Source organism: Macrotis lagotis, chromosome X (genome assembly GCF_037893015.1).
Source record: "Macrotis lagotis isolate mMagLag1 chromosome X, bilby.v1.9.chrom.fasta, whole genome shotgun sequence".
NCBI lineage: Eukaryota > Metazoa > Chordata > Mammalia > Peramelemorphia > Peramelidae > Macrotis > Macrotis lagotis.
The window spans coordinates 297,313,583-297,331,622 of NC_133666.1; the positions used below are offsets into that span (position 1 = coordinate 297,313,583).

The window sequence follows — 18,040 nt, forward strand, 5'->3', positions numbered from 1 at the left end:
ATTCTTTCTGTGGGTTCTGCCCTTCTAAATTTTGGCTAGAGTTATGATCTGTTTGTATTTTGGGAGTTTTGCGGGGAAGGAGTTCCTGGGAAATGTTGCCTTCACACTGCCATCTTGGCTCCACCCCCCCACCCCTGAGGGACAATTTTCATGAGACTTTCTAGAAAGGTGACTTGGACATGGTATTTAATAAGTTAAAATTCAATAATAATTCTGTGTAAAATAATCTGTATGTATATGTATATACATGTATATATACACATATATACATATATATATAAATATATTTACACACATAAGCTATAAAACCTAAACTGCAACTAGAGAGGTATAACTTCAATATGCTCATCCTTCCATCTAAAAGATTCATATAAATGTCATTACTGCCATTTTGATAAAAATACACAAATAAGGCTCTTTCATAATTAACTCTGCAGTTCTCACCAAGAATATCATTTCTAATTAGGAATAAATAAATTGTAAACAATCTCAATTTATTAAATGCTTATTAAGCAACTATAATGTGCAAAGGCATTAAAGAAGCTAGCTCACAGACTAGCAAGGGTAAAAAAGAGTAGACAAAAACAAATTAGAATATAATATGAACATAAAAGAAATAAAATGGCACATGAAATTGACCAAGTGGGGTAGAAGTTCTAAAGAGATGGTGAGAATATGGGTGTAGAAAATAATAAGATGAATAAACATTCAGAGACAGAATTATATGAGCTTTTAAAGATTCAGTACATTGACTCAATCCAAAAACACATATTGCTTAGTTTAAAAAAAAAGTAGTATTATAAAAATAATATGAAACTTCCTTATAACGTTTTTGACTCATGCACTGAATCTTTGAAAGTTTAATATTTGTTATTTTTAAACACTTAAGTAACCTACATATATTCTCAACTGGTTTCAACGACAATAAAAAAAAATAGATCCTTTCTGGGCCTTGGATACTAATAGCTCCTTCATCTGGATAAACATAATATCTTAAACATATTTTATATATGTCTCTATCATATAATTTAAATCTACTAGTCTACTACCTAAGCCACATCAATATGTTTTCATCAGTATGGAAACTCTTAAAAGGCAGAGACTATGCATATTATTCTTTTAAGTGTAGAAAAATATATGTTTATGCACTTAACAAATACTTAAGGATTTATTAATGTTATCATATATGCTTCAGGCTATTAGGGGGTTTTAAAGAGCATTTCATCAAGCTCTCTTCTTTTAGAGATGAAGAAACTGAGGCCAAGAGAAGTGAAGCAATTTATCTGAAGTCACACAGACATTCTCAGGAGAGCTGGGAGGAAAACTTAGATTCAAGGACATTGAGTCAAGTACTCTTACCTGTCTACTACTCAGTCTCTTCTCTTTACTGAGGATGAAAACATTTAGAAGTATCAATAAGTGGAATAAAAAGCAATTTTATGTCTCAAAATTTTTCCAATAATAAAAGCATACTCAAATTATGAACTCATCAGTTTGCTTCCTAAAATGTCAAGTACAGATAATTTTCTATTCCAATTTTTTCTACTTAATCTTACCAGTATCCATTTGCCAGACATACACAGAGCCATCTGAACATCCAACCACTAGGTAGTCATCTGAGGGCCTCCACTTTATTACTTGGATGGGAAAAAGGTGACGGGATGCCAACATGATACATTTTTTCTCTCTCAAACTCAAAAGTCCCACAGAATGGTCACTGGCTACAGAGCAGATGCAGTGTTGCACTCTAGTCTGAAAAAGAAAATAAATCTTGATTATGTTTTAAAACAATTAAGAATAATAATCAAGGGTGGCTAGGTGGCCTAGTGGATAAAGCACCGGCCTTGGAGTCAGGAGTACCTGGGTTCAAATCCGATCTCAGACACTTAATAATTACCTAGCTGTGTGGCCTTGGGCAAGCCACTTAACCCCATTTGCCTTGCAAAAAAAAAACTAAAAAAAACCCCCAAAAACCAAAGAATAATAAATCATAATTTATTACTTGAAAGAAGATGCAACTGTATATTTACCATTGCTATGTCATAATATTAATGGTAATGAAAAATTATTACCTATATTTTATATAAGCACAATTGAACACTGGCCTAGAGAAAATTACTTAATAATAAGAATAAAAGGACATCTAATATTGCTACTTTTACCAAATAAATATTACTCTAGAAGTAATATTTATTTGGTGTATATATATGTATATAATATATAAAAAAGTTGAAGATGAAAAGGAAAAGACTGTGCAATCCATCCTAAGTCCTTTCTTAAGTTCATTTTATTTTTTGCAGCTTAACCTTTTGAATATGTGTATTTCCTCCAAATCTCTTGCTTAAGTCATTAGCAATGACATTTTTAAAAATTACCACTCCTCTTTCTGCTGCTGCTATTCAGAAAAAGCCCTACCTCACATCATTCAAATCATTTATAAAAGATGAAGTTATTATTAGTTGGTTAGTTCCTGTTCTTCATATCCAAGAAGATCAAAATGACATAACTATGTATCTGACTATGGCTGATCAGACCAATACGAGCTTGGAATGCTCTTCCACAGATTGGGCACAAATAGTGCATGTGAACACCTGGAGTGGATACTCTAAGCTTATGGATGTAAGTTTCCTTTGAGCTACTTCAATTCTGTTCTTCTCATAGAATGCAGCACCCTCACTGATGAAGGCACGCCATGCTGGACCGTACTGGGCCAATATCTCCCATGCTGAACAATCAATTCCAAAGTTCTTAAGAGAGACCTTCAGGGTATCCCAGGATTGCTTCATCTGACCCCCTGTGAGTGCTTGCCCTGTGTGAGTTCTCCATAAAATAATCCTTTTGGCAAGTGTACTTCCAGCACTTATCCAAAGTCACACAGACAACTACACTCTCAGCACAAATGTTGGAATGCTAAGCAGTTTAGCTTGAGAAAGTTCTTCAGAATCTGGTATCTTAGATGATCTCCAGAATCTTCCTAAGACAATTTGAATGGAAGTGATTCAGTTTCCCGACACAGCACTGGAAGACTGTCCTGTTTCACAGGCATATAGCAATGAGGTCAGTATAATAGCTCTCCAGACCTTCACTTTGGTAGTCAGGCTAATACCTTTTCTCTCCCACACTTTCTTTCAAAGCCTCCCAAGTATTGAGCTAAATCTGGCAATGCGTGTGTCAACCTTATTGTCAATGTGAACCTCCTTGGAAAGGATACTGCCAAGGGAAGTGAACTTGTCCACAGTACTCAAAACTTCTCCATTTGCTATAACTGACAGTTCCACTTATGGATGGTGTGGTGCTGGCTGATGGAGTACCTGTGTTTTCTTTATGTTAAATATTAGATCAAAATTAGCACGAGGAGCAGAGTATTGATCCATACTTTGCTTCATTTCAGCTTCAGAGACTACATTAAGTGGATAATAATCTGCAAACAGAAGATCATGCACCAATACTCCCTCCACTTTGGCCTTGACTTATAGCCCTTTCAAATTGAAGAATTTGACATCAGTGCGGTAGCTGACCTTGATGTTGTATTCATATTCAGTGAAGGTGTTTGATAACATGGTTGAAAACAATGTGCTAAAAAGCATGAGAGTAAGGGCACATCCTTATTTCATTCCACTGGTGACTGGAAAATCTCAAGAGCATCATCCACTATCCAGAACCTGGGCATGTATGGTGTCATGAGATTGATGTTCAATACTGATGAACTTCTCCAAGCAACCAAATTTTGACATAATTTTCCATAAACCCTCACAACTGACGATATCAAAAGCCTTACATTTACAAATGTTGTATACAGACCTCTGTTCTGTTCTTGGCATTTTTCCTGTAGCTGTCGAGCAGCAAACACTATGTTGATTGTTCCTCGACCCTTTCTAAAGCCACACTGGCTTTCAGGGAGGTGACCAGCTTTTAGGTGAAGGATAAGCTTACTGCGAAGGACTCTGGCAAGATCTTACCAGGATTTACTAAAACAAATACTCCTGCGATTGTCACAGTACAATCTATTCGCTTTACCTTTATAGAGATTCAAGGAAGTATCCTTGAATTCTTGAGGGATAAACTCTTCATTCTAAATATCCTGGAAAATTTCAGTCAGTTTTTGGATGAGCAATAACTTCCCCCCCCTTGTAGAATAGAATCAGCACCAGGTGCTTTGCCCCTTGAGAGGAGCCTAATGGAATTCAAAACCTCTTCTTCAGCTGGAACTTCAAACAAATGGCTTCTGCATTGACTGATGATGGATCTGTTAAGAACACTAGGGAAGTATTCAGGCCATCTTTCTCTAGGATCATGTCCCCATTGCTGATCAATGAAGATACATAAGCACTGAGTAGTTGAAATGCACTTTAGGTCTTTGACCCCATAAATTAGCCTTCAGGGCAAAATAAAACCTCTTTAGTTTGTTACTTTCTGCATAAAACTGAATTTCATCTGCCTTCTTGCTGAGCCAATAGTCCTGCATCTCTCTAACTTTCACTTATACTTTACTTTTGGTGGAATTAAATGCTGCCCTCTTAGAAAGTGATGAACTATCCTGCTGGTAAACCCTGTGGAGTTCTCATTTCTCATTTAACAGCTTCTGCATTTCCCCATCACTGTCATCAAACCAGTCTTGATGTTTCCAAGTGTTCTGACCTAGATGAGCCAGATTTCTGAAAGCTACCCACTCTTTTTCTGTTCCACTGTTGCCAGCTGGGTATTGGATCAGTTTTCCCTCCAAGTTAGCAACAAACCATTCCAACTCAAAAAAGACACTCTAATCTCTTAATTCTTCTAGTATTTTTTTTTGCCTTGGGGTCACTGCTTTGGTTGAATGTGAATATTTAGCTTAGAGAGGATGAGTCTGTGATCAATCCAGCATTCTGCACCACACATTGCCTTTGGCACTCTCACATCCTATCTGTCTCTTCTCCTTCCAATAACATATTCCACTAGATGCCAATGTGCTACAAGGGTGCATCCAGGAAGTTTTATTGTATTTAAATAAATGGAAGACAGAGGTTGTGATGAGAAGGTCATAAGATGTACAAGTCTTCAGTAAGTAGTTGACCATTGCTCTTGCTATTTCCAACTCATTCCTCTCAAAGACTCCCTGCCATGCCTGGTCATCTGAGCCTACTCTAGCATTAAAGTCACCCAGAAATATAAACTTGTCCTCTTTTGATACATTGATGATATGGGTCTCCAAGTCATCATAAAATTTTTCTTTAACTTCATCAGCAGTAGGCGCATAGGCACTAATAATGGTGGCATGGTGTTTTCATCGAAGTGGCAATCTCATTGTCATTAGGCCTGTTGTCTAGAATGCCTTTTGGGAGGCATTCAAGAATGTTGAATAGATTAGTTTTGATTGCAAAACCTATCCTTCTGGGGAAGCTAGGTGGCATAGTGAATAAAGCACCAGCCTTGGAGTCAGGAGTACCTGGGTTCAAATCCGGTCTCAGACACTTAATAATTACCTAGCTATGTGGCATTGGGCAAGCCACTTAACCCCATTTGCCTTGCAAAAACCTAAAAACAAACAAACAAACAAAAAAAAACCTATCCTTCCTTGAGTCCCCTTCACTGAAGTCACTCCAGAAAAACATGTATCCAGCTCTGACTTCAGTAAGCTGGCTTCATTTGCCAGCCTCATTTCACTCCAGGCTGCTATTTGGATATGATATCTGCTGATTTCTCTTGCTGTGGTTTTTTTCTGCCAAAACCATGGTAATTTCATCTTTATATAATAGTGATGGGGTGCAGGCTTTGTTCAAGATTAGAACCTCTAATAAGAGCCCTTTTCAGGACTACTTTCTACCTTTGATGTCCACCTGAATCACTTAACTCTCACCTGTGGCTCCAAGAAGCTGTGGCATGCACAGCTTTCAGGTCTTTTGGATCTTGTGTTATCTATGAGTATGCAAATGTTCCATGCACCAATGGTGAATGGAAGCTTCTCTGAAGAAATTTTTGTAGATTTTTTAAGTCTCAAAGATCCTTTCCTGCTGTAGTAATCAGTCCAGGGTTGGGTAAACAGACAATTTTAGGACACCTTTTCTAGTCCCTTCCTCACATCAGGAGGTGAGCAGTGCATTACTATAAAAAAGGGCTACTCAAGTCACCCAGGGGCTGCTAGATCTCAGTGCTGCTTTCAGTGAAGAAATGACCCTATGGCCTGAACCACCTGTGTGCAGGGTTGTGAGTACAGCTTCCAGTGTATCTGCACTTGCTGCTTCATCACTTGCCTATCATCACAGGACTTTGAGGAATGGTAAAATATGGGTGACATATTTTGATAAGTGCATAGACTGAAATATAAGTGAGATAGAGCTGCACGAAGTCATCCACCTCACTCTCTCCTCCAAAGTCATCATGATCCAGCATGGCAAGACTGAATCAAGGCAACTGGTGATGGCTCTAGATGCAGTGGATGACCTTGGCATCTACCATGTTTAAGCAAGCTCTAAGTACTCCACAGCACCTGCTTCAGCTGGCTTCAAGGCCATTGTAACAAAGTGTTTTCATTCACCCATTCCACCAGTGGCAGACTTCATATGATTGAGGAAGATACCCCCCACCTACTGTAGACACCTACTCACCAATGAGTTTGAGACTCCCTCAGTTACCCTCAACTAGTTTAGCTACCTAATGAAACCATTTAGTAAGGTGTGGCCACTGTGCATGCCACAGCTTCTTGGAGGCACAGGGAAAAGTTAGATGACTCAGGTGGATATCAAAGGTAGAAAGTAGCCCTGAAAAGGGCTCATATTAGAGGTTCTAATCTTCTTGAACAAAGCTTATACCCCTATCACTTATTATGTAAAGAGGAAATTACCCTGATTTTGGCAGAGAAAACCACAGCACATGTTAATATAACTGAAGTACTCCCCCGCCAATCACTACTATGCCAGACTTGTATTATTTCTCAAACTCATTGCTCCTTTCTATATCTACAATTTCAAGGCATATTATTCAATAACAGTAGCATTCCTGACAAGTAAATATCTTCAACCAAGGTAGCCATTGAGCAATAGGGAACACCAAACTTCTCTTGACGTTTGAATACTTATTATTACCACAAAGCCTTTAGATCTGCAGAAGCCTGTTGGTGGCATAGATTCTAGATAGAGAAAACATGAGGAGATGTATTAATGCCCCCCCATGACCCTAAGTAACATGAAATTCAATGTAAATTAGCAATGAAGAAGTGTTAACATCTTCTGAATAATTTTCCTCACTACAAAAAAATACCTATGATTCAAAGGGAAATTAATATTGTAACAACAATGATTCCTTTCCAGAAGTACTTCTATCTAGGTAACATGTAATATATACTTCAAACATGGTGACAAATTCAAACAACAAAGTCTATTTCAAAGAGAAAATCAAAGAAAGAGATTTTTACTAACAATACTATGTAGAAAATAGTCGTTGAATTCTTTCTGAACAAAGGAAATATGATTAATGATTATTGTGTTAAGTGAAAGCCAAAGTAATTAGTGGATATAATAATATTATTTTCAAACTGACATTCATTAGCACTGCAGTGTGAAGAAATTCTGGTATGTCACTCCCTCTACCAATGGAGATTGGACCCTTAACTAAATTTTAAATACTTATCTGACATCTCTAAGAAATAATGACCCTGGTTAGTTTAAGACTAACATAATTAGAGTATGTGAGAGACTAGACTGGAACTCAGAGCTTCCCATATCTGAAGCTGGGTCCCTATCCACTCTGTCTCATTCCTTGTCTCATAGGTAGTTCACTAACTTCTGAAAGTAAAAGATAGTTCTATAGGTTTGGAAAACTGTTATGTTTTTCCTATTAGAAGATGTCTTTCTCCTTTTTTTTTTGGCAAGGCAATGGGGCCAAGGCCACACAGCTAGGCAATTATTAAGTGTCTGAGGCCAGATTTGAACCCAGGTATTCCTGACTCCAGGGCCAGTGTTCTATCCACTTTGCCACCTAGCCACCCCAAAAGATACCCTTCAAAAAAGATCCTACAGTATTTCTATAAATGAATATTTATTACATCTATTGATTTCATTTTCATTAACAAGAAATTAGTCAAAATATAAACATTTTTATAAGAAAAATCAATAAAATCATTGTCTTCCTCAATGAGCTAAAGGATACTTCTTGAATAATTGATTTTAGTCAGTATGAAAAGATGGATAATTACTCATTCATAATGCAAAGACAAACCAAATTCTATTTAAATTCTAACAATGTTATAATAAGATATTTGGGAACAATTTAATATCACAGCTTCAATTTTAATCATATTTTATATATTTTGCCATAAATACATAGTAAATACAAAATGAAATGAGGGATATTAATATTTTAAATGTTTTATATATCATAAGATTGGTAGATTAATATTTAAAACAAAAAAGATAAACACCATTTTCTATCATGCAAATTTTTGTTGCAAAATAGTCAATGCATTTGATAAAAGCTTTAAATATTTATTTTATATTAGAAAGCAATGTTACTACTAATAGTTAACATTATCTAAGGATAATGGCTAAAATAACCACTTTATCACCCATAGTAATATATTCTTGAGGGGTACAAGACTAGTTTTAACAAGTATGGAATAAGGATGGTAGAGAAGAGATTCATAAAAACTAAAACTATATTGCTATCATTCTAACATGGCAGATATTTACAGCTGAACTTAAAAGAAGTTTTTCACTTCACTGACACTGTATATTAATTTATGAGATTTAGCAACTACTCCCTCTTTTAAGCAAAAAAGTATAATACTCTTCAGAAAGAGAAAAAAAGAGAACATTTATACTTCTATTGTAAATACTAAAGAACTGATGAGTTAATTTTAGCTTTATTGTAAGAAGAAATAGTCTCTAGAAAGAACCAAAATACTAAAAAATGAAAATAAAAAATCAATTGCACTAATCCCAAGAAAGCATAGATGGTTAGAAGGACGTAATGTAAGAAAAAAGCCTTGGTTTTTGGGTTTCAAATATGGATTAAAAAGTCTAATTTTTCTTCTCTCTAGAAACTTCTACTTCTACGTGCACCAGAAGATAGGGAAAGAAGCCGAGAGAACAATGAACAATACAATAAACTTTATAAATTTAATCTCCACTAATTAATTCTGGCCCGAGGCTTGCTATTATACACATTCTACAAGCAAATTAACACTATAAACAGCAAATCTTAAATATACTTAAATATAAAAGTATAATAAGCTGTTTTCAAGCACCTTTAAAGCATCAATGTGAATTCAACATTTGGTGCAAACATTTGTTGCATTGTTTATTACATTCAAATAATGAGTATTAGAAAACTCACAATGATTTGTTCAATTTTAATTACTGATATATTAATTAGTGATATTATCAATAGGCAGCAAGTTATACAGCATAAAGAGCTGGCTTAAGAACCAAGAAAAATTGGGTAATTTAAATCCCAGGCTAAGAGACACTAAGCAAGACATTTAACACCTCAATGCCTAAGACCACTTCTCAAGCATTCTAAATTGTTAAATAGCTGAGGATCAACATTAGAAGAGGGATTGTCTCATTGATTACAACTCATACTTAAGAAATTACAAACCTAATATAAGAGATATGTACATTCTTATTTCAGTCACAAGAATATGAGGTTGTTCAGAAGCCAGTCTAGCCTGACCCCCCTCATGAGATGAGAAAACTGAAGCCCAGAGAAGAGAAATGTGGCCCAAGATGACAGAATTAGTAAATATCAAAACCAAGGTTATTCTAGTTCCAAATTTAGTGTTCTTTTCACTACAAAGAATGACTCTCAACATAAAAAAACTAAAATAAGTCTCTTAAGACATTTAACCTCTTTATCACTAGTACATAGGAAATTGAAAATAATAAAACTGAACTTCTTGAAGAAGGTTAACTCCATTTTTTTAAATAAGCCAGACTTTTCCCTGAACTGGGATGAGTAAATTTATTAGTTATACAAGAATTCAAGAGAATCGGTCACACACCTTCACTCAGTGATTAGTTCCCTAAATTGATACACATGAATTAACTTTGATTTCTCTTTTTTTGCTGTTTTTAATATGCACAAAATACATATCTAGACCCTCTTCAACATCGATCATTATGACAATGATATAATAAGATATTTGAGAACAATTTTCTATACATATTCTAGAGTTCTTAGCAATATTTAAAAGATAACACATCTAAGCAATATTAATCTGACCTAATTCTTGTCCCTAAAAACTTAGGACTATATAATAAATATTATTTTGTTGTTTTTTGTGTAATAAGACATTACCATAAATTAAAATTATAAAACTTAAGTCAAGTTTTCTATACTCCTGAGACTGAGTGCAATAAAACAGTTTTATCTTATTTTTTAAGACAGAAATTAGTTAATTGTTATTGTTGATCTACACAGTTAACATGCAGTATAATCATAAGCAGCAAGCTAGAGTTCCAAGCTAGAGTTCCAAACTAAGCTAAAGGATTTCATTAATAAGCATTTATTAAGATGCCAGCAACTAAGCTAAGTTATGAGAAAGCAAAGGCAAAAAAAAAAGAGAGAGAGAGACCCTGCACTCAAGGAGCTTACATATTATTGAGGAAAAAAGATACCCATCTAAGCATAAGTGGTTACAAACTAATTTCAGGGAAGAGGCACTAGCCCCTGCTTGTGTAAGGAATTCACTGTTATATAAGACATTACTCTTTCTGAATCCTTCAATTGTCTGACTACAAGTGTATCTTCACCAAGGTTACTTTACATCTACACTGTATTTATCTCCCCCATTAAATTGAGGGAAAAAAACAATTTTTGCTTTTTCTTTCTAATCCCAGCATTTAATATGGTGCCTGATTAAACACTGATAAATGTTGATCCATTGATAGGAGGTGGCATTTACTTAAGCTAGAGCTTCTAAGAGACAGGGGTGAGGAGAGAATGCATTCTGGGCATGGAAGCAGAGTCAAGGATACTGGAGATAGAAAACTGCGTGTAAAGAGCAGTTTAGAGGCCAGTCAACCCTAGAATGAAGCATGTCAAGGGGTGTTATGTATATAGGACAACAAAGGCAGGTTATAGTCAAGCTAACAAACACATTTGATTTTATAAATAATTGAGAACCATTAGAGCTTGCTGAGTAAGGGGCACAACAGAGTCAGACTGCTCTTTAGGAATGACACTGATGGCTGTATAGACCAGTGGTATCAAATTCAAATAGAAATAGATCCCAATGAGTCACATACTGACTTAGATAATCACAAATCAACCATATCTATGTTGCATATTTATTTATTTTGTTAAGTATTTCCCAATTATATTTTAATCTAGTAGGGGCACTTAAGAATTTTGTAGGCCAGGAATGTGACAACTCAGGGGTAGAGGATGTACAGGCTAAAGATTTGATGGAAGTCAATTATGATGCTAACGCAATACTATTACAGAGGAAGAGACAACTCCTCTCTTTAAATAGAATATGTTAGGTGTTATTAGTTCATCAAAACACATTATCCCCACCTTCCCTGCAAATTTTATCATGTCTATTGCTTACTTACAGATTGTGCTTATCCATTGGGAAATATGGAAATATTTGTTACTCTGCAAGTATGTTAGTTTTTGTTTTCAAATTTAAATTCCTTTATACAAGTAACTTATGGATAAGACATGCATAAACCATATAATCAAAGAAATATATGATAGTCATATGCCAAGAGAGAGAGTTAGTAAATAGATAACTAATGTGCTATGGTGATATCAATAAAACATTAAAAAAAATCTAAGAGGTAATTTCCTAATACGTTACCTAGATCTCTCATATATAAGAACAAGAATCAAAAAGATGAAAGACAAAAATGAAATCTGTACATTCTGTACTGATGCAGAGTATGCCCATATGAATGGGGTCTCAGAGCTTCTGATGTAATATTCAAGGTTATAAAGAAAGTACCTATAAACCCTAAAGTACTGTATAAATAAGGCATTGTCATTATTTTGAAGAACTAATCTTCAATCTACCACACATCCAGAAAATTGACAAAATTGACAAAAAAGAAAAATATTGAAAGGGTTTCAGGAAAACAAAGAGGCATACTAATGCTGGTAGGACTGTGAAAACTGGTGCAATCATTCTAGAAGGGAATTCAGAACTATAATCTTACAATTAGTAAATTGGACAAATTCTTATCACAACAATATTAAGTCTCTCACCCAAAGAGCTTTAAGAAAGAGGACCATTATGTACAAAAATATTTAATGTTTTTAGCAGGTCTGTTTGTGGTAACAAAGAATTGGAAACTAGGGGAGTACCAATCAATTGAGGAATAACTAAACAAACAATAATATATGGATGTAATGAAATACCATTGTGGAATAAGAAATAGCAAAAGTTATGGGATTAGAGAAACAGAAAGAATAATATAAAGAGCCACAAAATAAAGTGAGAAGAATCAGGAAAATAATTAAACAATAGTATAAAGCCAAACAAATTTGAAAGAAATGGATACAGTTATAATTCTGAAGACTATTGACGGATACAATGATTATCTATGATTCCAGAGAACTAATGAAGATCTATGTCATTCATATTCTGAGAGTAGGTGATGGATTCAGGTTGTAAAAAGACATATATTTTTAAACATGGACAATGTAAGAATTAGTTTTGTTTGACTGTGCATCTGTTACAAAGATTTCATTTTTCTTTTTTAATTTTAAAATGGCAGTAGAAAGAGGAAGAGAAAATAAAGGGTAGTTAATAGAAAAATAAAATACAACCAGCCCCTGGAGTCAGGAGGACTTGAGTTCAGACACTTCAAAACTACCTAGCTGTGTGACAATGGGCAAGGCACTTAACCCCACTGCTCTGAAAAAGATATAATTAAAATGTCTATAGCCTTTGAAAAAGAAATTCCCCTACTAGGTATAAATCCCCAAAGAGATCAATAATTGAAAATATTAATAATAATTATTAAAAGGTCTAATTAAATAACAAAGTATTTATAGAAGCACATTTTGTAGTAGCAAATACTTTCCTAAGAAGGAAAGTAGATAGTTATTACTTATCAAACAGCTAAATTGTATAACATAAACATAATGGAATACTACTACATTTCAGTAAATTATGAATCAATCAGGAAAGATTTATTAAGTGCCTAACTAAGAATCAAATCCAATGCTAAATTGTAGAGCTTCAAAGACAAATTGGAAACTCCCAGGCTTCAAGTTCACATTCTTTTGGTGAAGACAACATGTACAAATGTACATCAAAATAAAATATATATAAAATGAATATAAAGTCATTTGAGGAGGGAAGAAACAAACAGTGGAGGTAAGGGTGGGGAGTGGAAATCTAGAAATCAAGAAATTAAATCAAGAAACTGATACAAGCAAATGTGAAAATACAGAGCACACATTTCAGGTTACGAAAAATAGTAAAAGTAATAGAGGGCGGCTAGGTGACATAGTGGATAAAGCACTGGCCTTGGACTCAGGAGTACCTGGGTTCAAATCTGGTCTCAGACACTTAATAATTACCTAGCTGTGTGGCCTTGGGCAAGCCACTTAACCCCCTTTGCCTTGCAAAAACCTAAAAAAAAAAAGTAATAAGAGATGGGAGAGCAAAGCACTGAGTACATGGTTAGATTATAGAGTATTCAGAAGAGAAGAAGGCAATGAGTTTCAAATGACAAACAGAAGAGTTTATATTTGATCCTAGAAATAGTAAGGAGCAATTGGAATTTTTTGAGATGTTAGATGACATGGTCAAACTTATGTTAGGAAAGTACCTTTTCACAACTCTGTAGTGGTTAGATAAAGGCAGGGAAAGACTTGAAAAGGGAGGCCAAATAAGTTACAACATAGTAAAGGGAGGTTAGAGGTGAGGAAGGCCTAAACAAAGTTGTTGATATGTATGGGTTTTAAAAAGATGTATATTAGAAATATAAGAAAAACTAAAATAATAAGATTAGGCAAGAGATTAGCTAAGAAGAGTATTTAGGTAAGAAATTTAATATGACACCAAGATAGTAAATCAGGAAGACTGAAAGGATGATGGTGTCCATTAAATATCCATTTCAAGGGAGATTTTAGCAGAAAATGAATTCTATACTTTATACTTCTCTAGTCTTTAGGCTGCCCTCATATCCAGAAAAATGTCAATGAAAAGTCTTAAATTAGGAAGTAGGTTGGAAGACTAAGCAAACAACAAAAACTGAGCAAACAAAAGTCCTTTCATAAAAAAGTTATTATGTGCTTCCAGCCAAGATGGCAGAGAGAAGACAGGCACAGTTCTAAAATCTCCTGATCTTTCCCCATCTATCATATGAAACAAACCTCAACAGAAATTCAACCCACCAAACCCAATAAGAAAAGCCAGGAGAAAGAACATCTACCTCAGGATTAGTCTTCTGCAGCTTTGGGTGAGTTTGGACAGGCAAGTCCAGGTGCAGAGGGCAGATAAGCCCAGGATCAGCCAGATTAGTGGCTGAATTGGAGCTGAGGAGTCTGAAGGCCCCAGAGATGGACCTGCTGGATCAGTGGTGGGGCTAGACTGGGGGGCTTGAGTCAACTGGGGAGCAGAGGTGCGCTGACACTCTGGAGCTTGCAGACAGGGCTGGGGGGAGAGTTCAGGTGCAGGAGGAGCTGCAGACACCATCCCTGAGCACCTCAGGTCTGAGGAACTCTTGAGTCCACGCCTCCATTGCCTCTGAAGTCTCTTCCCAGAACAAACAACTGCAAACTACTTCTGGCTCAGGCACAGATGTGTGAGCAGAAGAACCAGCCCAGCTGACAATAGGAAGAGGAATGACCTCAGGCCAGGATAAAGCCCACCATTGATTGAAGGCAAAAGGATTCAACAGCTTCAACCCCTCCCTTTAAGCAAAGGGAGAAGGCCTCAATCAAGGTCACAGACAAGCCACAGAAAGCAACCAGCACCTCCTACTGGCCAGCCAGAGAAATTGCACTCAGTGAGTAAAGCCTCTAGCAATCCCAACACCAAACCCCTGTGAACCAGCCCCTCCCCAACTCAAGGTCTTAGCAAAATGAGGAAGGGTCAGCAGAAAAGTGGATCCATAGTAAAAGACCCTAACTCAGAGAGACCTAGAACCTCTGAGGAGAATATGATCTGGTCTCCAGTACAGAAAGACTCCCCTGAAGAAATAAGGAAGGAGTTTAAAAATCAATTGGAAAATTTGGCAAAAGAAACCCAAGAGAAGATTAATACCTTGCAACAAGAAAACAAATCCTTAGAAAATAAAATTGGACGAATACAAAATGAGAATAAATCTATCAGATCCTCAATTGGGCAAATGTAAAAAGAAAATAATTATCTCAAAACCTCAATTGGTCAAATGGAAAGCTCTTTCGAAAGTAGAATTGACCAAGTGGAAAAGGAGTTACAAAAAGTTAATGAAGAAAACTCCTCCCTAAAAGAAAGAATGGAGTCTGCAGAAACTAATGACTTCATGAGACAGCAAGAGCCTCTCAAACAAAATAAAAAAAATAGAAGAAAATGTAAAATACCTCATCAGCAAAACAACTGACCTCGAGAATAGGTCAAGAAGGAGCAACCTGAAAATCATTGGAATTCCTGAAAACATTGAAGTGAAAAAAAAGCCTGGACTTAATATTACAGGATCTAGTGATGGAAAATTGCCCTGATATCATGCAACCAGAGGGCAAAGTAGTTATTGAAAGAATGCATCGATCCCCTCCAAAAAAGATCCTAAAATGAAAACACCAAGGAATGTTGTGGCCAAATTCCAGAACTATCAGATAAAAGAGAAAATCCTGCAAGCAGCTAGAAAGAAACAATTTAAATATCAAGGAGCCACAGTAAGGATTACACAGGACCTGACTGCATCAACATTAAGGGATAGAAGGGCCTGGAAGGAGATATTTCGAAGAGCAAGGGAGCTTGGAATGTAGCCAAGAATCCACTATCCCACAAAGCTGAGCCTTCTCTTCTAGAGAAAAAGATGGACATTTAACGAAATGGAAGAGTTTCAAAAATTCCTGATGAAAAGACCAGAGCTAAATAGACATCAAACAGGAGGTTCAAGAGACACATGAAAAGATAAAAATAAAAAGGGGGGGGAGTCGGTAAAAGTAAAAAAAAAAAAACTGCTATCCAAAAAGTTGAAATCGGCTATATCCAAGCATGGTGAAAAAGATTCTCATAAATCTTGAGAATTGTAACTCTAACAGAGAGAACATACCTAGCCAGAAGTGATGGACATTCATGACCTATCCATGAGACTGCTATCCAACGGGATGTAACTGGCTTTAACCCCACTTGGGAGCAAGACCCTAAATAACTCTCAATAATTTTAACTCAATTAAGATAGAATGTACTTAGCTAGCAGTGACAGATACTCAGAATTTTCTATGACTCAGATAGAATGATTTTTAAAAACACTACCTCCTTAAAAAGGGGGACAGGAAGGAGATGGGAGGAGGGAGGTGACTGAATGGGGTAAATCTCACTACACTAAAGTACAAAATACCTATGGTAATAGAGGGGAAGAAGGGAGATGAGAAACACCTGAATCTTCTCATCAGACCTGGCTTAAAGTCAACTTACACATACTCAGTTAACTTAAAAAGCATCTAACCTTTCAAGTATTAAAAGGGGAAAAGGGGAGTGGGGAACGGAGAAAGGGAAGGGGAGGGGGAAAAGGGGGAACCAACATAAGGAAGGGAAGGGAAAAGGGAAAGGGGGAAAGAAAGGGGAGGGAGTGATACAGGAGGGCAAACACACTGAAGGGGGTGATATTCAGAAACAAAATACTGGGGAATATGGATAAGGTGGGGGAAGGGGGAGAAAATACAAACAGAGGGAAGATAGCATGGAGGGCAATAAAGAATTAGTAATCATAACTTTGAATGTGAATGGGATGAATTCTCCCTTAAAATGTAAGCAAATAGCAGAGTGGATTAAAAACCAGAACCCTACAATATGATTTCTCTCTCAACACACTCAATTTGGATCAATGGAAACAAAATAAAGAATGACAGATTGATTTTCGTGGGGGGGGGGGGGGTAACATTGGGAGAAAAATTGTTAAACTCAAATAAAATCTTTTTTAAAAAGTTATTATGTGTCAAGGATATTCAATACTGAAAGAAAATAACTCCAAAAATCTACAAGCAACATCACAAAAAAAAAAAGAATATAACTCATTTAAAAGTTCAATTAGAATAGCTGCAAGAGATAAAGAATTTCTAAAAAGTTTTAGCAAGGCAATGGGGTTAAGTGACTTGCCCAAGGCCACAAAGGTAAGTATTTAGTGTCTGAGGCCACATTTGAACTCAGGTCCTCCTAAATCCAGGGCGGGTGTTCTATTCAACTGTGCCACCTAACTCCCCTAAACTATTGTTACAAATAAAATGAGAGGAAAGAGGTGGAAAATAAATGAAAACTCTGGAATTAAGAACAGAAAGAAAACACTACGATACAAGAAAAATTATCCTCGCACTTTCTGCCTGACTGAGGAAGTAAGGATTGAATAGGGGAATGCAAGAGGTGACTGAACAAGCCATCACCTCAAATGTATGTGCAAATGTTTGGGTCCTCTTTCTAATTTTTATTTTTGGTATGGATTTTGGGAGGGAAATAGGACAAAAGTATATCCCAGTCATGTCAATTTGCTAGACATTTTGACTTGAGCAAGTTCTTTAAAATTAGTCTAGCATAGATTTGGAATTTTGAATATATAGGTCAGATTCTGAAATAGGAATTGTTATAGGATGAGATCATTTTTTTTTGCACTTGCCCAAGGCCACACAGCTAGGTAATTACCAAGTGTCTGAAGTCAGATTTGAACTCAAGTGCTCCTGACTCCAGGGCCGGTGCTCTATCCACTGTGCCACCTAGATGCCCCAGGATGAGATCATTTTGAAGAAGATTAAGGGCAGAAGTATGACAGGCCTAAATTGATATTAAAGCCTGGCATTCCTAGTTTGTTGTTACATGTCTCCTACTTAATACTAGATCCGTGGTATTCCCAGGCTGTCTTTTTTTTTTAACAAGAAGCTCAAGGAATTTAGGGAAGCCTGGAAGAATTTA

At 36.0% G+C, this 18,040-nt stretch overlaps 1 protein-coding gene across 2 annotated transcripts in view; it reads right to left on the reverse strand.

Annotated features, from left to right (window-relative positions):
- The window catches only part of WDR7 (WD repeat domain 7), a 483,043-nt gene that overhangs the window by 408,539 nt on the left and 56,464 nt on the right, over positions 1-18,040 (reverse strand). For both annotated transcript variants that reach the window (XM_074208025.1, XM_074208024.1), the window contains exon 12: positions 1,557-1,752. In XM_074208025.1, the coding sequence (XP_074064126.1) occupies positions 1,557-1,752 (196 nt within the window). The remainder of the gene's footprint in view (positions 1-1,556; positions 1,753-18,040) is intronic.